Source organism: Ursus americanus, chromosome 25 (genome assembly GCF_024610735.1).
Source record: "Ursus americanus isolate L20-20 chromosome 25, mUrsAme1.1.p, whole genome shotgun sequence".
NCBI lineage: Eukaryota > Metazoa > Chordata > Mammalia > Carnivora > Ursidae > Ursus > Ursus americanus.
The window spans coordinates 8,802,324-8,826,484 of record NC_142151.1 but is presented as its reverse complement, the minus strand read 5'-3'; the positions used below and the strand labels follow the sequence as shown (position 1 = coordinate 8,826,484).

General features: G+C 55.4%; 3 protein-coding genes across 5 annotated transcripts; 1 reads left to right on the top strand and 2 right to left on the bottom strand.

The window, feature by feature from the left end:
- Positions 1-283: 283 nt before the first annotated feature.
- On the bottom strand, positions 284-13,831 carry USP5 (ubiquitin specific peptidase 5). Of its 2 annotated transcripts, none has more exons than XM_045781195.2 (20): positions 13,478-13,831; positions 10,372-10,497; positions 10,042-10,108; positions 9,713-9,846; positions 9,410-9,555; positions 8,988-9,172; positions 8,434-8,528; positions 7,186-7,379; positions 6,418-6,489; positions 6,048-6,135; positions 5,794-5,919; positions 5,144-5,297; positions 4,666-4,840; positions 3,950-4,038; positions 3,134-3,325; positions 2,475-2,618; positions 2,253-2,398; positions 1,883-2,036; positions 1,532-1,616; positions 284-936 (listed from the first exon to the last, which is right to left on the bottom strand). In XM_045781195.2, exons 1-20 carry the CDS (start codon positions 13,685-13,687, stop codon positions 843-845), a joined length of 2,676 nt encoding a protein of 891 aa, XP_045637151.1. In that variant the 5' UTR covers positions 13,688-13,831; the 3' UTR covers positions 284-842. The 2 variants fall into 2 exon arrangements, with proteins under 2 accessions (XP_045637151.1, XP_045637152.1); XM_045781196.2 differs by having other exon boundaries at positions 3,203-3,325.
- A 207-nt stretch (positions 13,832-14,038) lies between these two features.
- CDCA3 (cell division cycle associated 3) lies at positions 14,039-16,612 on the top strand. 2 transcript variants are annotated; one of them, XM_045781199.2, is made up of 6 exons: positions 14,039-14,552; positions 14,766-14,941; positions 15,200-15,329; positions 15,606-15,899; positions 16,022-16,125; positions 16,254-16,612. In XM_045781199.2, the coding sequence occupies exons 2-6, from the start codon at positions 14,822-14,824 to the stop codon at positions 16,410-16,412; spliced, it is 807 nt and encodes a 268-aa protein (XP_045637155.2). In that variant the 5' UTR covers positions 14,039-14,552; positions 14,766-14,821; the 3' UTR covers positions 16,413-16,612. The 2 variants fall into 2 exon arrangements, with proteins under 2 accessions (XP_045637155.2, XP_045637154.2); XM_045781198.2 differs by having other exon boundaries at positions 14,647-14,941.
- A 1,120-nt stretch (positions 16,613-17,732) lies between these two features.
- GNB3 (G protein subunit beta 3) lies at positions 17,733-23,812 on the bottom strand. The gene is made up of 10 exons (XM_045781197.2): positions 23,339-23,812; positions 23,007-23,093; positions 22,700-22,738; positions 21,333-21,439; positions 21,191-21,254; positions 20,912-21,074; positions 20,760-20,826; positions 20,464-20,665; positions 19,197-19,413; positions 17,733-18,347 (listed from the first exon to the last, which is right to left on the bottom strand). The coding sequence occupies exons 2-10, from the start codon at positions 23,061-23,063 to the stop codon at positions 18,241-18,243; spliced, it is 1,023 nt and encodes a 340-aa protein (XP_045637153.2). The 5' UTR covers positions 23,064-23,093; positions 23,339-23,812; the 3' UTR covers positions 17,733-18,240.
- Positions 23,813-24,161: the final 349 nt, after the last annotated feature.

Below are 24,161 nucleotides of genomic sequence, written 5' to 3'. Positions count from 1 at the left end.
GGACCCCTCGGGTGTGACTGCTGGAGGGAAGGCAGCGCTCTTCACCCCCTTCTTTGCTCTGTGCCACCCCACTCCACTGCCCCTGGTGTGACAGCCCCCACCCCTCAGCTTTCTTGTACTGCCCTGGCGCTCACCCCACCCCATCTCACAGCCCATTTCCCAAGAGCTCTAGAACTAGTGAAAGTCGACAACTGCCCAGGGAAGGGGGGTAAGGGGCAGAAGCAGCTCTCCTGCTAGCCCCAGGCAAGATCAGTCTCCCTGAAGGTACCAAACAGGACACAACTTAGCCATTGTACTTTTATTCACATCGTGTATTTTGGCATTTTCCAGAGAAGGGCAGGGAAGAGACAGGGTAGGGGAAAGACAGGCTGGAGGGCGAGGGGGATCCCCATTTCCCTCACAGCCCTCCTTGCCTGACCACACAGGGAGCAAACACAAAGAGGGAGGGGAGGCACGGACGCCCCCTCCTGTGGAAGAGGCTGCACAAAGCTACACCCACGCGCACACACAAACAAGCCCCCCTCCACACCAGGGGCCGCCAGGATTACACAGAGAAGCAGAGCACTGTGGGTTCACGGGGCGGGGAAAGCGACGAAGTCTCCTCACAGACAGGTGGCCGGCCCCTCCCATCCCCTTCCTGCTCTATCCCCAAAGTCTCTCGAGTGTCCCCCGCTTTGCTTGGCCATTCTCCTATGGCCTCTAGCTTCTTCCCTGCTGCTGAGGACAAAAAGAAAAAGGGTACAGAGCAGGGGGGGTGGTGGCTGAAGTCCATCCCTCAGCCCCATCCCTCATGCCAGATGGTCTGTTCCCTGTCCTCAGTGGTAAGGGGTCAGGGCAGGCTCTTAGCTGGCCACTCTCTGGTAGAAGTAGATGTAGCCCAGGTCCTTAGGTGGCTTCTCAGAGGCACACACTCTCTGGTCATTGTAGATCACCCATCTGGGGAAGCGGGTGGGGGAGGGGGGAGAAGGAGAAACAGACTGGGCATCCACTTTGCATCAACTGAGTCTCTGATGCAGCCCCTGGAGTTGATCCTGGTGATTCTGGGGCAAAGGTTCCCAACATTCGCAGCCTGAGCCCCCACACCTACAGGCTAGCTGCTACCTGCCTGAAGGGAACATCTTCAAATCCTCCAGTGCCTCTGCGGCCACCCCCACCCATTCCTGTCAGGTACAGGTCCGCAACCTTTTCTGGAAAGGGCCAGACGGTAAGTAGTTCAGTTTTGCAAGCCATCCAGTCTCTGACACAATTACTCAACCTTCCTGTTGCGGCGTGAAAACAGCCACGGACGATACATACGTGAGTAAGTGTGGTTATGCTCATTAGAACTTTATTTAGAAAAGCAGGTGGCCTTGGGCTGTCTGTCGTCTGCCGACCCCTGCTGTCAGGCGTTCTATCAATTTCTGGCATCTCTGTGCCCCCCCATCCAGCAGGCCTTTACTTTCTCCCGCAAATATTCTAAGGACTTCCAGGATGCCCCCACTCATCCCCACCAGCACTCTCCAGTTCAGAATGTACCCTGCCAGCCCCTCACCTGCCTTCCTTCTTGATGTGGCAGACATAGTGACCACACATGGTAGAGGTGCCCATGTGACTGATGAAGGCAAAGAGCTGATACTCTAGAGGAGACAAGAGAGGGGCCTGAGCACCAGTCCAGAGCTGCATCTAACAGCCCAAACTCAGGACGCCAATCCCAGGGACTGGGGGGCAGCGACTGGGTCACACGCCTGTCTCGGCCTCCTAGAATCCCACCTTCAGAAGCCGCATCAGCGGAAAGAAGCTTCTGACCCCTGTGCCCGAGGGAAGCAGAGCTGCCTTGGAATGAGCCGCTGGCAGCAGACTGGCTAGATTCCACTGGCCCATCATGCTCCCCGGGGACACTCACTTCCAGGGCCATCCCGGACTTTCGGTCCTACTGGCACAGACTCGGAGATGGAGTCGGCAGCCGAGCGGCCCTCCGAGATGTCCATGGCGGCCTCTGCATCCAGGTCATCGATGTGACTGAAGATCCAGTCCACGGCCCTTTCTAAACTATTGTTCTAGGAGAGGAGGGAAGCGTTACTCTTTCTAACAAGCTCAGGGCAAGAAAACCATGAGTGAAGGCCTCAGCTCCTTCAGCACAAAAGGGTGGAGCCTCGGCCTCGGCCGTCCCACACCAGTGGTCCTCAGTCTGACTCACAGAGGACGGAACCTCACTCACCCCCACCCCGTTCTCCCCCACCGGCCCCCGGTCCTCAGCCAGGGGCAGCTCATACCGTGGCCCGCAGGGCTTTCAGGGCCTGGTCCCGGGAGAAGCCCATGGAAACGATGGTGCTCACGCAGTCCTCCGGTGGGGGGTCAGCCGCTGCACTCGTGGAGCCGGGCCCGCTGGAGCCAGGCAGGATGAGGGGGTTTGCAAAATCTGCAGAGGCGAAGGGGTTAAAGTGTGTGTGGGAGGACGACGGCCCTGCTGCACCCTGCCGCCCACCCCGGCCTACCTGGATCGTCCATGTGTGACATGACCCAGTTCATGGCGGCCTCGGCCCCACTGTTGCCTGTGTAGTAGACAGCTTTGCGGCAGGCATCCATAGGGAAGCCCATCTCCACCAGCTGGATGATGACTGATTCATCCAGCATGGGTGCTGTGGGGCGAGAAGGGAGGGCACAGTGACCCGACTCCTTGGGCCACTATCTGCTCCTCCTGCCTCCCACGGTCCAGCGCCCCCGCCCTCTCCCAATGCCCCGTTCCATGCAGTGTCCTTCCATGGCCTGGCACCTTCCTCCAGGACTAAAATGGCAGCGTGCCATAACGTGGGTCCCGCAGGACTAAAGACACAGAACTGAGGCTAAAGGTCTCCCGTGGATCCCCTCCTCGCCCACTCTCACAGAATGGGCCCCGTTTCTAGAGTATGCTGTCTCTCCCCACCCCCAAGCGATGAGGTGACAAGGGCAGGGAGGCAACCGGCCAGCGCTACTGCCAGCCACACACAGAATGTGGCTGGGAGTGCTCTACCCGGGCCTCATGTCCATCAAAAGAGGGCAGGGTAAATTTGAAAGGGAGGACAGGAGAAACACAAAGGACAGGGTCAAGGGGAGGCAGGCAGAAAAGACCCCCATCAGCAAAGGAGAGAGACAGGCAGGAAGAAGAGTCACTAACATGTCGGAGAGGAGAAGTGAGGGGAGCAGAAGGAGTCTTCGTCTTCGTTGCCATAGAAACCAAGGCTACCTTTGGGCTCATCCGGAGTGACCAGGGGTGGGGCAATGTCAGGCAGCTCCTCCTCTCCCGGCTGCAGCCCTGTACCCCTCAGCTGGGAGATGTCTAGCTCTTCCGGCATCTCAATGGACACATCTGTAATTGGAATGGCGGGGAAAGGGTCACCTCAGCAGCTCCCTGGGGCCCTCCCTGAGAAAGCACTGGGGGATCCTCAAAGCCCTGCCCCCACATCTTGGCACTGCTCTGGAGTAAGGAGCTGCTCAGAGCGGTACCGACTGCAGGGGTCCCAGTGTAATGTAATGGTCGGTCTGGGAATCAGGAGGCCTGGATTCTAGTCCTAGATCTACCTCAGATGCGCTAAGGACAAGGACAGGGGCCTCCAACTTGTACAAAAGAATGATCTCATACCTCTGTGGGTCTCGACTTATCTAGGACACAAAGTGAAATCTGGAGTTCTCAAAGTTGTCAGCGGCTCTAAGACTCACGAGAACCGTTTCAAGATGATCTAAATGAGAACCTCTCACCAAGTATAAAAGTGAAACTATGAAAACCGCTATTTTTTGTAAATTATCACTGTAAAGTCAAGTGTTTTAATATTTTTAGTCCGTGCTTTTCAAACTCGGCTCATTTTCAAACATTCAGGGTGATATTTTCCTCCTTCAGAGGAAAGCCAAAGAAACGCTAGTTTACACATGGTAAGGCCCCTTCTTCTTCTAGCATTTTCTGCTTAACCTCCCTCACTCGTCCCAGCCACCATACCCAGTTTCTTGGGCACCCAGTCTAAGCCGAAGGTGAACTTCTTGATCTGGATGACCAGGTAGTCAGGGAAAGAGGCAAATCGTGTGGTCCTAGGGAAGAGAGAATGTCCTGGTACCCAGAGAATTCCAAAGTTCTCCTCTCCTGAAACCCCCACCCTGGGGTTCAGCCTCTCGCGGGTAGAAGACCTGATAGCCCAGAAGATACTCCATATTCTTATCTTGCCCTGGGAAGGCATCAGAGCATCTGCAGACAAGGAGCGGCAGAAGCCAGGGGCCTGTCAAAGGGGGGGTGGGGGGAAAGGGCTGAAATCCCTTGAGACCAAAGCAGTCTTTCAGATCTCAAGCTTATGCCAACGACAGAATGAGGCCCAAACTCAGGCCATTAGCTAGAAATCCAAATTCTGTCCAAAACGGATACCATGTGCCTTTGTTCTGCCAAGACTGAGGGCACAAGTGGACAGACGCTGCACTAAAACAGGACCCTGTCCCACAAGAGAAGATGGGGTAACAGGGGCAGGACAAGGGAATGTGGCAATCATCCACGTCGACTCCTGCTGGGGCCTCTCGCTTCCCTCGGGGCCAGATGACCAGCCCCAACTGACACAGCCCTGAGAATCCAACCGCGAAGGGATGGAAGACTGAGAACGAGGCAGAGAGTATCTTTGGGGTCACCCTGATAGTGGCCCGAAAGCTTCAGCGCAGACCAACAGGACTTACTTGACAGCTACTGATTTGGCCTGCAGGGCCGTGCTCCAGAAGTCGTCCACCTGCTCCGGGGCCCCGTAGGCCTCCAGGCAGGAGCTGAAGGGCACCTGGGCCCGAACCAGTTCTGGCAGCGGCAGCTTCTCCTCCTCGGCTTGCCGCTTCTTCTCCTCATACTCCAGAAGCTCCTCTGGGGACAGAATCGGTGGGTGAGTCCTTCAGAGGCTACTGCCTCTTGCCCTCCTTAGCCGTGCCAGACTGCTGCTCCCCCCTCTCCAAACCCGCGTGACACACATCCACATATGGCCTCGCCTCTCGTCCTCAGCACAGCGCTGACAAGCAAAGGTGAGCCTACCTCCCCAAGCCAGCCCCACTCCAGACCTCTGGCTGGGGGAGCAGGGCGTGCCGTGGGCTCTTCTCCCACAAGGTGGCCAAGTGCTTCTCCCGGGCCTCACAGTCCCACTGCACCCAGGCCCCGCAGAGAGCAACCTGCCTTTGTTAAGGGCCGCGTCCATGGGCACAGGCAGCTGCATGATGTAGTCCACTCGCTGGGTGTACTTCACCTTCTCCGTGGCCAGGCACTTGATCTTTTCCTCCACCAAGAAGCGAAACACCTCGTTAGGGTTTTCAGAGCTCCGACAATTCCTCTGTGGGAAAGAGGCGGGGTGGGGAGGTCCGCGCAGCCAGGGAAGGGGATGGGTGCCTGAAAGGGTCACTAGGGTATGGGGAAGAGAGAGGAAAGGAAGGGTGTCTACCCCTAGGAGGCTCAGCAATGCAAGAATAACTCCTTCCCTACTCAACTTCCCCTCCCCAGCCCCGGCGCCATCGCGGCACTGGGAGACCGTGGTGGAACGTGTGTGTATTTTTCTCTACAGGCAATAAGCATCTTCATCTCATTTTCTCTGGCTGTATCCTTCATTCGGCTGCAAGCCCATCAAGTGTAAGGATCACTGCTTAGCGTTACCATTCTCCTCAGGGGCACCCGCCACTCACAGGGAAGGCCCAGTGCACACAGACCCCCGGGTCCCAGGGGCGGGCTGGCTGGGGTTGACCGGAAAGAATGGGCAGGAGGGAGAAGGGAGAGAACTGCAGGCAGGTGGAGGCGGTGTGGACTGCCCTCCTTGCTGTCTTCCCAGCCCTTACCTCCACCATGTTGATGAGGTGAAGAAAGAACTCTTGGGCATCCTGCTGTCGGTTGGTGGAGAACTCAGGGTGACCCTTGCCAATGAGGGCCTTGAACATCCGAGGGGCAATGCCATCTTGAACTTCCTAGGCAGAGCCAGGGCAGCGATTCAGCTGGGGCTCAAGAGGCCACCAAGGGGCTTTGTTTAGACATCTCCCAGACCTCAGTCTCCCCTTAATTCCAGAGCCTGAAAGGGATAGAGTCCCAGCCTCACCTTTTGTTCTGGCACCTGCTCCCCATCGCCTGATTCCGGTGCTGGCTTGGAATATTCTCCCGAGAGCAGGCCATGGCCCAGTTTGGCCCTGCGTTCACATCCAAGAGAACCATTTAGCTTCAGTCCACTAATGATCGTCCGACCTCTCTCTGTGCCTTTCCTCCCCAACTCAACCCTTGCTTACAGCCCGTAGGCAACCCTCTGCAAGGGGAAAAACCGCGGAGTCCCAGGAGCCCCACTCAAGGCAGACAGCACGGCCAGAGGCAAAGAGCCTGCGCTGCTACCCACTCCAGGTGCTCACGGAGGAGAAAGCAGGCACACTGGCTGCGAGGCTCTCAAGAGCCTTTGTACACGGGACCTGGCTACATACACCTGGGTGCTGAAGTCCTGGGTAGGGTCCGTCGGAGCATTCTGGAAGATCTTCTCCAGCTTATCCACATACCTAAGAGCCAAGGGAAGCATAATCGGAGGTGCTCTGGCAGGGGCTCCAAAGGAAAGGGGAGGCAGTATTATCCACTTGCTTGGGGCACAGGCTCCCTCCAGAGTGAGGAGTTAGGTGGTTGAACCATGGAATCCCATTTCTCTCCAGCAACCTGCCCTTCCTCCCCTTCTCAACTATGCCAGCATGCAGTGTATTCTGCTGTCTTCTTTCCTGGCCTCCTCCCCAGGAGTGAGCCGGGAGAAGGGAGAAGGCAGCCTGGGAGAAGGGGAAGGACAGTTCCCATTCTTCAGGATGGAACGGGTCAACACATTGTTCAAGTTTCCACATACGCTTCAGGTCCTTCTCAGAAGGCAGATGCTCTTCTGCTCAGAACGTGCCTTTTCTCTCTCCCAGTGTCCCAGGCACTCCCCTCTCCCCAAGGGCTACATGGCCACGGTAGGTCCTCATCTGCTGTCACTGGCCTCAAGTAAAGAGCACCTCCCCCCGCCCGAGTCAGTCAGGAGGCCAGGGAGCGCCCTGGGATTTGGTGTTCTGCCCTCAGGGGGCCCGTGGGGCTGGGGAACAGTGCTGCTCTAACTGATGGGAGCGTGCCAGCCACAGCATCACAGGAATGAAGACTGAGCCGGAACACAGAGGTCCTGACAGCTGCGGGGTCAGGGGTCCAGGGCCCAGTCACGGGGAGGGGGCACCACTCACTTCCTCTGGAAGTCAGGGATGCTGAAGAGCACCTGGACCACCGAGTTGAGGTAGCAGCTGTTACCCAGGTTCCGGATGCCCGTGTAGCCAGGCCCAAACAGGGGCTTCAGTGGCACACTCGACTCCTGGATCAGCTCCCACTCGCCAATCCGCTGGTTCATATCGATCTCCAGCTCCGTCATCGTCTTGTCCGTCTGCAAGGGAAGGGGCACTTCAGACAGGGTGAGAGACTCAGTCCTGGACTCTTCACACCGATCCCTCACAGGGTCCCGGACGATCCCCGGCTGGAGCTCTGAATATGTTCGATTACATACTCTGCGAACGGGAGACACACTGCCTATTCCCAGTCCCAGTCCCAGTTCCAGAAGGCTATGAGCGATTGCCCCTGAGGCCTGTTAGTCATCAGGCCTCCGCTCTGGTGACAGGAAAAAATGAATGTAATTCCTCCACTTGAAGTGCTTTTTCCATTCCGAAGTTACCCCTTCTCACCTCTCAGCTCTCCACTCAAGCATCACTTCCTCGATCCCCTCGACCGGCCAGATCCTCCTGCTATTACACCACTCCTGCACCACCTCTCTGTCTCGCTCTCTTTTTTTGTTTTTTTTTTTATTGAGTAGACTTCACACTGGGCATGGAGCCCGACACAGGGCTTGAACTCATGACCCTGAGATCAAGACCCGAGTTGAGATTAAGAGTTGGATGCCTGGGGCGCCTGGGTGGCTCAGTCATTAAGCGTCTGCCTTCGGCTCAGGCCGTGATCCCAGAGTTCTGGGATCGAGCCCCGCATCAGGCTCTTCCGCTGGAAGCCTGCTTCTTCCTCTCCCACTCCCCCTGCTCGTGTTCCCTCTCTCGCTGGCTGTCTCTGTCAAATAAATAAAATCTTAAAAAAAAAAAAAAAAGAAAAGAGTTGGATGCTTAACGGACTGAGCCACCCAGGCGCCCCCTACATCTCTCACAGCACCCGTCGGTTTGTGGTTATTCACTCATTTGCCTGCGCAGATGATGAATGTCTGCCTTTCCATCTAGAATGTTAAAGCTCTGTCTTAGTCACACAGGGACAAGCACATAGTGGGTACTCAGTAGTATTCAATGAATGAATAAATGATTCTAGAAAGTTTTTCAAAGGAAGCACAAATGTCTTGGGGCCTGGGATAACTGTGGCAGCTGTCGTCGACATGCTGCTTCAGCCTCAGCCAGGAAGGGCCTGGCGGGCAGGGATGGAGAATCCGAAGCCGAAGGGGATCTCACCTTCTGCATCTTTAGCATGTCGATGCCAAAGTGGGACAGGTGCTCAGCCAGGTTGGGGTCCAAGACCATGTCATCCTCATCATAGGAGTACACGTCTAGGGCAGGAGGCAGGAGCAGTGTCAGAAGGGGTGGCTCCGGACTGGCCTGGCCAATCCCACTCCCTGCCCCAAGGGGAGGAGCTGGTGGGACAGAGGATGAGCCCATAAAGGTAACCCTCTTGGCTGCCCTGAGTAGCAGTGAGGTCACGGACCCTTCGGAGACTGGGTGGCAGGGAAGACGGGGTGAAAGAGGGTGAGGGCTGGAGTTACTTGTGACTCTACTGCGCAGGGTAAGGTGCTAGGGTCAGATGGGTTTGGAAGGATACTCGCTAAACAGATAATGCTGGTAACCTCTAAGAAAGGGACTGGGATTTGGGGGGTTAACTGAAGATTTACTCTCATCTGCGATATTTTCATTGTTTATCAAGAGAATGTATTGACGTGTTATCCGCGTCCTATACGAGTAACAGTTAAGACACACTTCAGCATGGAGGGAGCGAGGAGGGGAGGGAGTACCAGCTCCATCAGGTGTGATGGTGCCCAGCTTGACAGCTAACGGGTAGCCCATCTCCCTGTAGTGCTCCACGGCGTGGTTGTTGCCCCCACTGCCGTCGAAGTAGCGTCGGCCACAGAGAATGGAGCCATCTGTCAGGTTGAGCCACAGGTTCTCTCTCATGTCACACTTGGAACATTTCCAGCCACTAACCCAGGGAGAAGAAAGTCAGCTGAAATCAGGGTTAGGGGTATATGGGATTGGCCCCTGCCAGTCCAAGAGCTCTCTCTTTTCCTCTCCTCCGGTCGTCCCTTGCTGAATTCATTTCCCCCAGCCCCCTCCTTCGCCTACTCCCAACCCTCTCTCCCACCAGATTCCCCAGGAGGGTGGCCTCTCTGCCCCTGCTCTGGGGGTTGTGCCCCAAGGTGGAGGGGCCAAGCCTCACCAAGGCGGGATTCGAGCAGGGTTGTCCAGCTGCTTGAGGTTGAAGGCATGCTTAGACACCTGCCGTACTTCCCCATCCCAGGCCTGCACCTCCTGCTTGCGGGAGGCCGAGTCAGCAGACAGGAGGGCCTCCACCGCACTGGTCACCTGGGGGAAACAGAGGATCAGAGACGGTACCCAGCCCTCCCCCCTCCCCTGCCCCTCTAGCCCCTCCGTCTCGAGCTTTCTTGGGGCTTGCCCAAGACATCACTGCTTGGGGCCCGCTTGCCCTTGAGTCCCTGGTAAGGTGGGAAGGTATTCATACCCGATCTCTGACAATGTCAGGCAGTCCCCCCAACCCATCCCGGGCAATTTCCAGGTAATCCGGCAAAATAACAATCTTCACATCCTCATCATATTCAAACTTCTCCTCGCTGAGGTCAAACCCGCCTTCCATGCCTGGTGAAACAGGGAAGAGGAGGGAGGGTAGGACAACAACCACAGGTATATGTCCTTCCTCTGATACAGCATCCCATTGTGCCCCCCTCCAGAGCTCTAGGGCCATTGATCAGGCCCATTCTTTTGGGGCTTTCCTAAAAGAACTGAGAGCAGGGAAGACCAGCTCAGGCAGAACAGGACTGTAATGGTGCTCACCAATAGCCAACCGGGTGGGCTTCTTCCTGGGGGGGTCTCCGGTGCTTGTAGTGGTGTCCTCCTCCTTCTGCAATGAGGCAGGAAGGGCCAGGATCAGCAATGGGTACCAGGGAAGGGACAAATGGGGAGGATGGACAGGACAGAGTGGGTTAATCTTAGAAGGGAATGGAGCTAAAAAAACATGTGTGCTGAGTTCTAATGCTACCAACAGAAATAGGTGAGAGTGGGAAACAGAGGCCAATAGGTCAGAATGGAAGAGACAGATTCAAAATGGAGGCCCAGGGACAGGTGCCTGAATGTCCCCAGGCCTTGCCCCAGCCCTGTCCCTACCGGGCGCCGGGTCCTCCGGAGGTGCAGGTAGACTCGCTGGCCCGTCTTGTTGAAATGTTTCTCCACATACTGTTTCCCAAAGCCCAGGAATGTGTTCATGCAGATGTAGAGGCCACCCTCAGACTCCTGCAGTACGAGAAAAAGGGGAGAAAACACAGGGAGGATGAAGCCTGGCCAGGTGGGGAAACCACCAAAACCTCCAAAAGAAAGGCTCTGTTCGCCAACACCATGTGGCTCTTGGCAAGTCATTTAGCCTTTTAGGACCTGGTGCATGGTGAAGATTCTCCCCATTCTCCTATGACTGATAACAACCAAGGACGCCAGGGGCTGAGCAACACCTGCCAGTCACCATTCTTCTTCCTTGTTCCTTCTTTGGGCTCTGGAGCTTTCCAATCAATTGTAGAGAACTCCCTTTACCTCTTCTTCTTCTTCTTCTTCTTTTTTTTTTTAATTTATTTACTTGAGAGAGAGCAAGCAAGCGCAAGCACACAAGCAGGGGAAGTGGGAGAGGGAGAGGGAGAGGCAGGCTCCCCGCTAAGCAGGGAGCCCGACACAGGACTCGATCCCAGGACCCCGGGATCGTGACCTGAGCCAAAGGCAGACACCTAACCAACTAAGCCACCCCGGCGCCCCCCTTTACCTCTTTCCTTGAGGTAAACGGGAATCAAATACCATGGACTTCCAGCGCCAGTGATTATATTTAGAGGGAAAAGGGGTCCCTTCCTGGGAGAGGAAAGGCTTGAATTTCAGACATGGAACCTAAACCAGGGACACAATGACAAACACTGCCTCATCTCCAGGACTCAGGAAACTTTCCGGACTGGAGGAGCAGAGAGATTCTAGCACTTGAACAATACACCCAGCTCCTAAGCTTGCCAGCAAGCCCAGACTTTTCCTTTACCACACCCCACTAGGTCGTCAAACCTTGGTCCACACTGAGTCTTCTCCCTCCTTTCCTGCTAAAGCCTGGCTCCAGGGTAAGGATGCCTTGTCTGGGGCTCACTGCTATACCTGGGCCTACTCTGGCAGGGACATGAAGACCAGCATTCTCCAGCCACTACCCTGCTGCTTCCCTTCTGACCAATAACTACATCCCCACTGAAGTCCATCAACTGCCAACCTCAAAGCCATTTCCTCTATAGAATAATCTTGCAACACCTGCTGAGACAGCTAAAACACATATAACCCAAGAAGAAAACAGGGGAAGACAAGGGTCCACCCTAAATCACAGCTAAGGAGGGAGGTTGAGCTTCTCTAAAACAGAACAAGTCTGCCAGTGCCTTTGTGAATAGTGATGGATAAGGTGGAGGAGGTAATTGGAGGAAACAAGAGTCTTCCCTCAGATCCGAGCAACGACAGGCATCTTCTTCCTTGAATAAACGCCTCAGTGGCCTTGAAAAATTCTCTGCTGTGATATGAAAAATAGGGCACGGTCTAAGGCAGTTCTTGGTCCCACAGATTGCTCTGTACCACTCCCTAGAACAGTGTGGATTGCAATGTTGATGAGCAAATGGAACATTTTTCATCAGGGAGGTCAAATAAGCTCTCTTTCTACCATGAACCCAATTTGAAGATAATCAAACATGCCGGAAGTTGGTTAGGAAAGCAATTAAGCCACACTGGAGATCTCCTGACTTGGGATGAGAGAAGGAAAGTACAACAAGCTTACAAAAACACCATTTGGATGATTCGAAGCAGTTACTAAGGAGAGAGTGTGAAGAAGGGAGCCGCTGACTTCTACCATCTGTTGGTAATTAAGAAAAACCTTTCCCTCCTGAGAAAGCCAGGGCTTCACCAAGCCCTGCACTTGATGAACTGGGTGGCATGTGGGAGCTCCGCGGGAAATGAACTCCTCTGTTGGTAATAAAAAACGCTGGTTTCCCCAAGGCTTGGGAACCCTGGAGCTCTGCTCTGAGCCGTCCTCTTTTAGCTCTGCCAAGCCAGATTCCCAGAGAAGCAGCACATTGTCTGAGGCTCAGATCAAAGCCTAGCAAACCAAGCAACCACAAATCACAGTGATGATCCTGAACTGGGCCTTAGATCATACTGCTATACTCAGCACTGGCGATGCATTAATGAAGGCTTTCCACTCTGACTTGCAGTTTTCCCAGCCATGAGCTGGTCTGGCTGAACACCCTGGGCAGGGCCCGGCAGCCGCTGGTCGGGAGGGGTAGCGAGGGGGGCGGATCCCAACCAGGCTGCTGCCCTCTCAGTTAAGGCTCTGGCCAGGCCAAAGGCTAGTCTCCGCTTAAGGGTGACACAGGAAGGCAGAACTGCAAGAAGGGAGGTTCCGGGTGGAGCCTGCAAAACGTGAAGCATGGTGTGGGTGGAGGCTTTGTCTAACTAGTCAGGAGTGGGAGCGGGATGGGAAAGAGATTTAGTATCCTCCACGAAAGACACCATCTCTCTGGGAATACTTTTAAAAGGGTTCCCTCTGCTCTCTGTGATGGGCGGGAAAAAGAGAGGGGGCTGCGGTTACAGGTCACCTCAAAGGAGAAACGACATGAGCTTTCCTCCCTTCTTTCCTCTCCTCCCTACCACCAATGACCCACCTCCCCGCCCCCTGTCCACATTAACCATGGGTGGAGTCTCTCTAACTCGGGCCTTCTCAGAACCGGCCTTCTTCACGGTCCCTTCCAGACTACTAGGCGCCTAGAAACTGCACTCCCCACCCTCCAACCCTAACCCCGGCCCGGAACAGTGCGGGTTCGCCCCATCCCTCCCACATGGGACTACAAAACCCGGAGAGCCGTGCGCGGCTGGCAAGGCCAACTCCCAGGCTTTCGCAGGGGTCCACTTGGGGGATGTAGTCCGACAATCGGGATGCGCCTCTACCTTGGAACGGCAATGAGGGGAGAGAGCGACTACGATCCCCACAGTGCTCCACGAGACGGGGAACGGGTGAGGCGGGCGCGGTGGCTTCCGGGTGCGGTAGTCATACGACAGCTCCAGCTAATTAAATGCAACGGCAGGGAGGAGCGTGGGAGACTACAAGTCCCATGGTGCATCGCAGGGAGGCGGTAGCCCAAGCCTTGCAGGCCCCGGCAGAATGACCAGGGAGATGGAAGGAAGTCGTGCTCGCTGCGGGCGTGGGGAATGGGCTTACCGGTGTGTCGAAGGAGAAGGCGCACTCGTCTTTGTGGACCCGGTCTCCAGCCTTAGGAACCCGGATCGTCGGTAATACTGACAGCAGCGCCTCCTCACTCAGCTCCGCCATGACACCGGCAGCAGCTCCTCCACACACAGCAGCTCCCACCGTTCCCAGTCCCCCACCCCCTAGGCTTGCCGTCCAATGAGGACTACTCGTTAGGTGCATGCGCTAAAGGGAGGACGCGCGAGAATGGCAGTTGGACGCAGCTTGCCTACTAGTGCTCCGCCCTCTGCCCTACTCTTGACTAACGCCAATGAAAAGCGCTTCTAATGCAACCGATGGTCGAAAGAACCAATCCCACGCTCCCAAGGGCAGAGCGCATGTAGAGCCGTGAGGTGGGTCCCGGAGTTTTGGATGCTCGGACTCTGGGACCCCTACAGTCCCTTTGCGTGTCTTCTATCAAAGAGCAGAAACTGACGGTTGTTTAAACCAATCAATCCCAGAAACTTTCCTGGGTCCTGTCCAATCGGAAAATAGAAGGCCAGTTGTATTCTCGGCATTTGAAAAGGGGCTGTCCAATGAGGCGGAGTTTGAGAGGGTTGGTGTCGAGTGATTGATGACTCCTTCAACCAATAAGGATTACTATCTCTCTCGCCTCAGAAAAACCTTCCTAACTACATCTCCAGCTGGATCTGTAGAAAATCGCGTAAAAATTCATGACTCTATTTTTTTTTTTCAAATAAAATCGTATGGTTTTGAAACTGAAGGTCTTCAAAGCGAAGGCTGGCACTCCTCAAAGTCTCACGACGGACAACTCGGAACCCTTGGCCGAACAAAAGTCCCCTCATCTGGGCGGTGTCAGCCCTCGGCGAGCCGAGCCCCTGCTCATTGGCCCCATGGTCCTCATGATAGACGTCGTGCCAGCCCAATGGCTTCCTGAACTGGAGGCGGGTCTCACAAGGAGGCCTATAGGAGCTTACGTCGGCTCCACCAATAGAGTCAAAGCAGGGGGCGTGGCGGGAGGTTTGAAACTCGGCGTCGGGAGTTGCGGCTCGAGCTGCTGTGCACCCAAAAGAGGAATCGGGGCCTGGTAAGTGATTTGAATTAATTCGTGAGGAAGTTAGAGGGCCCAGCAGGCCCGGAATGAGCTGGCCTGTCGGCTGCACCAATCATTATCTCCACAGAGGCCTCTGGCCCAGCGGCCGGAAGGTTCCTCGGCCGGGAACCGGGAAGAGCGGGTGGTCTGCAGTCAGAGGTCAGACGTGGTCGCGGTAATGGCTGAGACCTGAGTCATTTCTCACAGGCGTCCCCTCCTCGCCCCGGGCCGGGCCCTGCCCCACCTTATTCCTCTTGGTTGAGATGGGCTCAGCCAAGAGCGCCCCAGTCACTCCGGCGCGGCCTCCGCCGCACAACAAGCTTCTGGCCCGAGTGGCGGACCCCCGTTCACCTAGTGCCGGCATCCTGCGCACTCCCATCCAGGTACTGCGGGCCGGGCTGTGGGAGGCATGGTCTGAATTCTTGGGCGTCTGCCTAAAGTGATTCTGAGAAAGCCCTCACGCCCTCCTCCTCTTTCTGATTTGAGACTTTGTTTTCCACTGTCTTAATCCGGATGGGGTAGGCTGAATGCCTGAGGGCCTTGGCAGTGACTGCCTGGAATATCCACCTGGGGCTAGAGACCTGGGGGTAGGGGGAGGAGAAAGAGTCAGGGTCCAGACTTGTAGCCTTTGGTTCTGCCAGGTGGAGAGCTCTCCACAGCCAAACCTACCAGCAGGGGAGCAGCTGGAGGGTCCGAATCAGGCCCAAGACTCTGATCCCCGCTCTCCTACCCTTGGCATTGCACGGACACCTATGAAGACCAGCAGCGGAGGTAAATGGTGGGCCCAGGGAATTCTGGCAAGGCTGTCACCTAGCATCCGTGGGTTGGGCCAGCGAGGCCATCTTCTGAGAGCTCCTTCTAAAAGGAGCCTCCATCCTCTTGCTTTGAACCAATCTCACTCTTCTCTCAACATTTCTTCTCTCACCTTGATTTCTCTCTTCCCAATCCCTCACCCACCAGCGCATGAATCCTAAAATTCCTGTGTCTTCTCCTTGCTGAATGATTTGTATCACAGGGTCACTATCTCACTTGACTTCTCCCCTCTAGAGCCCCCAAGCCCACTGGTGAAACAGCTGAGTGAAGTCTTTGAGACCGAAGCCCCCAAATCGAATCTGCCCCCAGAGCCTCTTCTGCCTTCAGAGGCAACTTCATCTTCTGAATTGGACTTGCCTCTGGGCACCCAGTTTTCCCTTGAGGACCAGGTGCCACCTTGGAGCCAGACTGAGCTCCCCTCCAAGCAGGTGTTCTCCAAGGAGGAAGCAGGACAACCCTCAGAAGCCCCCATGGCTGGCCAGAGCTCCGACAAGCCCTCGAGAGACCCTGAGACTCCCCGATCTTCAGGTACAGAATCTAAGCAAGGTAGAGGGAAGAGAAATCGGGATAATGTGCACGGATGAGTGTAGGAGGAATAAACTGTAAGCCCCTAATTTTGGCTTTTGGCTTTAACTCCTTACCCACCCTAGGTTCTAAGCACAATAGACGGAAAGCAAATGGCAAGGTACTAGGGAGATCTCCCCTCACCATCCTACAGGATGACAACTCCCCTGGAACTCTGACACCACGACAGGTAAAGGGAGAGAGGGTGAAAACTGTTACTAAGAAATCCAGGGTAGAGGGTGGGAGACCTTTTTACCCAATCTTCCCTCTCCTTAACAACATCCCTCCCCACTCCAACTCACACACTGCTTTTGGCAGGGTAAGCGGCCTTCTTCCCTGAGTGAAAATGCTAGGGAGCTAAAGGAAGGGGCCATTCTGGGAACTGGACGACTTCTGAAAACAGGAGGCCGAGTGTGGGAGCAGGGCCAGGACCAGGACAAGGAAAATCAGCATTTTCCAAACTTGGTGGAGAACTAGCCCAAGCGTGGCCCCAGCGCTGGCTTCACCCACCAGGGGCCTAGTGATGTTGCGTCCCCTCAACCCCATCTTTCCCTGGGAGACTGGAAAGGCTCATTGTCTTCAACCCCCCACTATACTCCAGCTCGGGGACTGAGCGCTTTCTTGGGCTTTCTTTGTGTCTCATGTGTTTCTTGTATATTAAAGGAAGTGGTTTTAAATGATGTTTTTAAGTGTTCTACCTAAGCCTTGGAGTGGGCCTCGTACGTAGAAAAGTAGCCTGGGGAACTTGGGTTCCCTGTCTTCCAAGCCAATCACACGCTTCCCATAAATCCTTGAACTTTTCCTCTTGCTCTCCCTAGGTGTTCACTTCTAGGGCTTTAGCTATCATTTATTTATATCCTGGTAACTTCCGAGTCCCTCCAACTAGCCCTGACCTTTATCCAACTGCCCCGTAGGCACTACACAGTCAGTTTGCCTAAAGTTGAATTTGTGCTCTTTCCCCCAAAGCTACTTCTCATCCACTATTCTCTATCCCTGGGAATAACAACATTATCCCCCTTGTTGCCTAAGCCTGAACCGTGGCCATTATCTTGAATGCCTCCCTCTTAATATTCCATACCCTAGCACTAAATCCTGGTGATTTTCTGTCTTTCATCTCTTCCCCTTCCCTTTCCTTGCCCCCCTGTCCTACTGCTCCTGATTTTTTTTTTTAAAGATTTTATTTATTTATTTGTCAGAGAGAGAGAGCGCAAGCTCACAAGCAGGGGGAGTGGCAGGCAGAGAGAGAAGCAGGCTCCCCGCTGAGCAAGGAGCCTGATGGCGGGACTTGGGCCCTGGGATCATGACCTGAGCTGAAGGCAGCTGCTTAACAGCTACTTAACCGACTGAGCCACCCAGGCGTCCCTCCAGCTCTTGATTTCTTGCCATCTCCCTCCTGCCTTGTTTCCCTCCAATCTCCCCTCGCACCTATGCTGCAGCTAGGGTGACCTTTCTGAGAAGCACAACTGACCATGTGACTTCTGCTCCGAACTCTTCAGCGGTTCCCTATTGCCCTTAGGATAAAGTCTCTGCCGGTATTCAAGGTCTTCTGTAATCTGATTCCTTCTCAAGGTAACCTTCCTATAGATACACATACATATGCAGATGGACCTGTTGTAGTGAACCATTGGGCGGAAGCTCCACTGGCCACCTGGTGAATACCTCCTCCGTGGGGCTTGGGCTTCCACCTGACTTCCTGCCCCCAAGCTGTTTGGTACCCAGCCTTTATTGCTGCACCCGTAATATCTTACTTAAGTTGGGCCTGTGTCTTTTTGGAACAGAAGGGGGGCAGAAGCCAAACATCACAGACATACCAGGGCACTACACTTTATTATAGGTCCTTTAGGAGGGAAATAAAGAAGGTAGAAAGGGGAGAAACCATGAAGAAGGGGGCCAGGATCCTCGTGGTGCCAGAGCCAAAGTCACAGGACTGAGCACCTTCTGCCACCCAGGTCTGGACAAAGGTAGTGGCTCTGGGGGAGGAATTCCCCGGCCTGGAGCCTCGGACTGGAAGTCTGAGGGCTGGGGAGGGGGCAGTCCTCCTTGCTCAGTAAGAGAGAAGCTGCAGGACCATGGAGAGGGGAGGCCATGGGAGGAGATGGGGCAGTTCTTTGCCCCTGTGTCCCTGATGCTGCCTCCCAAAGGCATACTCCCCATTTTCCCCACCGCCCTCAAAGGACAAAGTCGGGTGGGAGTACCAGCTGGGGTGTAGAAGAAAAAACCTTAAACAAACCTTAAAAGAAAACTGGGCAGGGGAGGGGGCAGCTGAGTGTCTTCATGGCCTTTCACCTCCCCTCCTCCAGCCTCCCTAGTTCCAGACTTTGAGGAAGCTGTCCCAGGAGCCAGTGGCCACAGCCATCCCATCAGCTGTGACCCCCAGGCAGCTGACCCTGTTGTCATGGCCAGAGAGGATGCCTGAGGGAGAGGGAGAAGGAGTCAGCCTGTCTGCCCGTGCGGCTTTGGCAGAAAGCGCGTGTGCGTCTGCAGGAATCCTAGGTTAGATTGGCCACGAACTCTCAGCCTGTGGTGGGGACTCAAAGAGGATTACCCTAAGGGGCAGGGTTTCTCTTGAGGCCAATCTCTGTGGAGGGTGGGGTGGGGGGCCGGGAGGGACAGGAGAGGTCGGCAGTGTCAGCGCGCCGTGAAAAAAGCAAGGAGCACCTTGATGGGCCCTAGAAAATGGGGAGGTAGCTCTTTAGTCTCACTGCGCAGTCTCCAAATGAAGAGACTGAGGCCCAGAGAGAAGTGACTTGCCCGAGGGCCCTGAGATCCTAAGCGACAGAATTCAGATTTGGATCCTGACTCTCTGGCCAGTGTTATTTTCATTTAGCACCTGGCCTCTCCCAAGAGAAGCCACACTATGATTCAACTTCAGACCAGGGTGGTGCTAGTCAAGCCCCTAGGCTGGGGTCACTCTAGATCTCCTTGATTCTGCTTATGACCGTTCCCTGAGATTGCCCTTTCCTCCAGTGGATGCCCCTGACGCTTCAGAGCCCTGGAAATCCAGAACTGATTGGACAGTCAAGGTCCACAGGTTTCGGATGACTCAGAAGCTCCTTTGGCAGGAAGCAGCTAGAGCACTGGGCAGTGGAGCAGGGCCACTAGAGATGATGGTCCTAGGCTGGAAACCAAGGGGGACTGGGGTCTAGGGCTAGAGCTCAGAGTCATCCAGTAATTAGGAAGAGTGGAAAGAGGGTCCCCAAAAAAGGTGCTCGTAGGAAGGTCCTTCCAGCTGAGGGGGCAGTAGGGGGAGCTGGCCCTTACCCACACGCTCACACTTCATGGAGTCCCAGACGTTGCAGTTGAAGTCGTCGTAGCCTGCAAAGAGCAGGCGGCCGCTGAGGGAGAAGGCCACGGATGTGATGCCACAGATGATGCTCTCGTGGGAGTAGGCGGTCAGCTCCTGGTCTGCCCGCAGGTCAAACAGGCGGCAGGAGGCGTCGTCCGAGCCTGTGCAGATGGCCTCTCCATTGGGAAAGAACTGAGGGTACAGACGGCAAGGGGGTCAGGACTCAGACCCAGGCGCCGGCTACCTCTCCCGCTCTCCCTGGCTCCCGCCCTGATGGCTCTAGAGCAAGTGCTTTCCCAGCCTCTGCCTGTCCCTTCCCCAGCACCCTTCACCGCTGACATTTATCCCAGGCCAGCTGCATGCCAGTGGCCGCCCTACACCCTTCACTGGCCCCTCGCTACCACGCAGCAGGCAGGCATTATTTCCACGTTGCTGGCGAGAGCACGAGGCTGAGGGAGGGCAGGCAGCTTGCCCAGGGTCACATGGCTAGAAGGGCGGAGGCTGTCCCAACTCCAGGCTCCGCCGGATCAGGGTGTGGACGTGCAGGACCAAGTGCAAATGCATGACTTGAATCTCATCACGAGGAAATGTCAGATAAACTCAAAGGGACGGAAAGCTTAAAGAAAATTGGGTGGCACTCTTCAAAGATGTCAATGTCGCAAAAGACAAAGAAAGGTAGAAAAAGATTCCAGTTTAAAGGAAACTGAACAGATACAGCAAGGAAACACGATGCATGTTCCTAGACAGAAAAAAAACATGGCCATTAAGGACATTCTTGAGATAATTGGTGAAACGTGAGTATAGACTTAGACTACAGTGTGTCATTGTTAATTTAAGAATCATACTGTGACCATGTTAGAGAATGGCCTTGTTTTTAGAAAATACAGACTGAAATATTTAAGGGGTAAAGAGGCATAATATCTGCAACTTACTCTCCAAAGAGGAAAAAAAAAGATAATAAAATATATCTATGTCCACATCTAGGTGTATGTGTCTGTCTTTCCAGCCATCCCTCTGTCCATCTACAGAGAATGATAAAGCAAATGTGGTAAAATGTCAGCGGTGAATGTGGGTGAAGGGTAGATGGGAGCTGTTTCGGTCACTCTCGCAACTCTTCTGTAAGGCGAAATTACTCCAACCAGGAAAGTTAAAAAGAGGGGCAGGGAGCTAGAGGAGGGATGAAGAATGTGGGGGGGGGGCTGGTGAGGGGTCCTGGGAGTTGGGGTGCAGAGGGGGACTCACGCAGATAGCATTGATGTCTGACTCATGGCCAGTGAAAGTCTGCCGACAGGTTCCCTCCCGCACATCCCAGAGCTTGGCGCTGGCGTCACAGGCCCCCGAAATGAAGAGTTTGAAGTCAGGAGAGACAGCCAGGCTCATGCAGTCCCCTGTGTGCCCCACAAACACCGTCTTCTGCTGCCCAGTCTCGATATCCCACAGAGCACTGCCGGGGGGGGGGGGGGGCTGTCACACTGTCACAGAAAGGCCAGCACAGAGCCGTGCCCCAAGCCCCAGCACTCCCAGCGTTCAGTCCTCACCAAGTGGTGTCCCCGGAGCTGGTCACGATGTTGTTGTCATCCAGGAAGCGGCAGCAGGAGAGATAACCTGCGGGTGGTGAGGACAGGGCCCAGGCTGCAGGGCCACATCCCTGGGCCTCTCACAACAGGGACGGGAAGAGAGGGTCTCTCACCTGTGTGAGCAGAGAGCTCCCGGCTGACCTTGACGTTGCCCTCACGGGATTTGAGGCTATAGATGGAGCACATGTTGTCCAGCCCTCCACATGCCACAAAGTTCCCTGATGGGGCATAGGCACAGGTCATGACCCAGGAGGAGCGCAGCGGGATGGCGTGCACCTGCAGGAGGGTGGCCAGAGGCAGGAGCTGAGCTGAGCTCCTAGGTGGGCAGGGCGGGGGAGGGGAGGGGAGGCACAGTGCCCCCAGGGATGATGGAGGGCTGTGGAGGCAGGTACCTTATTGGTGGTATAGGTGTCCCACACGATCAGCTTCCCATCTTGCGAGGCACTTACCAGCAGCCTGGGGAGAGGGCACCGCATGTCACCCAAGCCTCTCCTTCCTGCCTCCCCCCTGCCCCGGGTGCCCCTCAGGCCTCACTTGGAGTCGGTTGCCCAGTGCATGGCATAGATCTTGGCCAGGTGTCCCCTTAATGTCCGCCGCGTCCGCATCTGGACTCTTCCCACGACCTCTAGACTCGACACCAGCTGCAGAAAAGGGGGCACTAGAAATCAGGGTGAGTAGGGTGCCTAGATGTCAGTGTCACAGCCACCGATCCGGACCAGTTTCTGTTCTGTGCCAGGCTCTGGGGTCAGGCCCCCAGCCTTGGAGAAATAAGTTCCTGCCCTGGGGCAGCTTAAACCAGGAGGTGAGAGAGACCAGGCATGGCCAGTGGCATGTTGCCAAGTGTTTAACAAGCATCTCTCCAGTGTGGGCTAGCGGAGGAAGTGGAGGTAGTGATGTCTGGTGGAGGAGAGTGATGTCTATCATGGAAATACTCCCACCTTGACCAATTTCAAGTTGCCAGCGTGAAGTCAGTGAACGCGGACTTGGGAAAAGAGGCACACATCCGCTGTCCCGAGCCGCTAGGAGCCCGGTCCCACACAACACTGTGGCACGGCGGTCTCTTCCACTGGCTACCGGGGCAGCCCCGTGACCCTGAACTGCACCTCCTGAAATCCGTGATCCTATGTCCCTTACACTCCATCCAGCCTCTCAATTTAAGGCTGGGGCTCAAGTCAATGGCCTTGACTTATCATTTACTTGCTTTGTTGTCCTGGGATGGTTGCTTACCCTCTCTGAGCCTGTTTGCTCATCTGTAAAACGAGGTTTATAGCATCAACTTATGGGGTTGTTGTGAAAATTAAATGAAATTATGTATCGAAGCAACTTAGCCCAGTGTTGGGCGCAGAGCAAGCGTTCAATGTTCACTCTTACTATTAACGTATTTAATCCAACATAAGATGTCACCAACTCTATGAAGCACCATGCTTTTAGGTATCACGGAGAAAGAAAAAAAATGCTGCCAATTATAATTGTAAGGCATCATCTATTTTGGGATGCATCATGATCTCAGAGATGTCAAAATGGGAAAAAAAAATGTGACCTTAGAATTAAGGCAGTACACTATTAGAAAACCAGAAACTGCTCTATAAGGGCTTTATGATTTACAAAGTGCCAACCCTCTCTTCATCCTCGCCATCCCGTGAGGGTTTGTAACCGTTCTTGTTTTACGGTTGAGGACACAGACAGCATCTGCTGCCTTAGCTTCCAATAAGGTGCCTGGCCCAGAGCAGATCTCACTAAATGTTTGTTGAATGAATTAATTAATGCCGTTCCTCATTCCAAGGACACGCTGTACTAAAGCTCAGGCACCAGGCTGTTGCTGGTCAGGGAGTTCCCCTCCCCTCGCTTCCCTCTGGCCCTGCCTCGGTGGGGCGGGGGGGAGGGGGGACAGGAGATCTCACCTCTGCCAGAGTACTGTCAGCACAGGCTTTCCGGGCATCCTGGGGGGAAAGCAGCCATCAGGGGGGCATACGGGGCAAGGTGGGGGTAGTGGGTGCATGGGCCTCGGAGGCAGGTGGGCTTGGGGCTCTAGGGTTTGGGGGGCATCTCAAATATGAGATCCAAGTTCAGGAGGTCTCTGGTCACTTCCAGGTCAGGGGTCTCTAACGTGTCACTCAAGAGCATATCCAGCCTCCTTCCCCGCCCCCCCCCTTGCGTCCCGGGTTGCATGTTTTCTGGGGTCCCCCGGTGGGAGAGTTCTGGGGTTACTGCAATCTGCTTCTTGAGCTGCTCCGCCTCCTGCCGCAGCTGCTCCATCTCCCCCATGGCTGACAGGTTGAGGGTTAGCTCCGGCTCCTGTTAGGACATGGGGTAGGTGTAGGGCGTCCTCACCAGGCCATGTTCCTGTCCCTCACACCCAACCAGACTCAAGGGCTGGAGCCCACTACAAGTAGTAGAGAAATGCCTGGAGGGCCCGCACCAGCTCCCCACGAGCCCCTCCATGTTTGGAGTCCTGTGCAGCCAAGCCAAGCCCAGCCCTGCCCAAGCCCTCCCTGCAGCCCCCAGCCCCCGCCAGCAGAGCCACACCAGCTCCCTCTTACTTGGACTCTGACTGGACCTGTCCCGGTTTTCCAGCTCCGGTTCCCAGGCGCCTCTTCACTCCCTCAGCTGCGACGCCAACCCGTCACCTGCCCCGGCTCTGCTGCCAGACAAGCTGGCCTGGCCTGGCCCCAGCTCTGGGGGGGGTTGGGGGGGCACTGACAGAGAAGGTAGGGCCAACGACAACGACGACGACGTCAGGCAAATGAAATCAGCTGGCAGCAGTGGGGGGAGAGGGCAGGAAGGGAGGTGTGTGGCTTCCGCAGTGACTTGGGCCCAGCCTGGGGTTGGGGGGTAGGTGGGAGCAAGAGTGTGGGGCTACAGAGAGGAGTAGCCCCCCACAAGCCCTGGGGGGGGGGGAGGAGGGGTCGAAGGGGTGCTTCCCTGGCCAGTCTCCCTGTAGGCAGAGATAAGAGCATCAGGCCCCATGGGATTAGAGCAAAGCTGTGAGGATTAAAGGTTGGGGTTTGGGAGGGGTACAGAGAAGCAGAAGCAACCACAGCCCCAGTGCACCCCCCCCCGCCCCAGCCCCCACCAATGCTGATGATCGTGGCAGTCAGGGCCTGCCTAGCAACCAGCCCTGGAGCCGGAATGTGAGGCTGAGACGTGGTCCATTCTCAACACCCAAGATTTCGTCTCTAAGTTCACGGTTGTGGGGAAGGGGGTTCGGGTGAATGTGGGGAGAGTGCAGGCAGGAGCTGAGATTAGATGGGACTGATCTGGATAATCCTTCTTCTCAACAAACCCCAACCAGCTGCCCCTGGGTCTTAACCCCAGGGGTGGGGTGGGGGGTGGGGAAAAGTACAGGGGATCCAGAGAGAACGA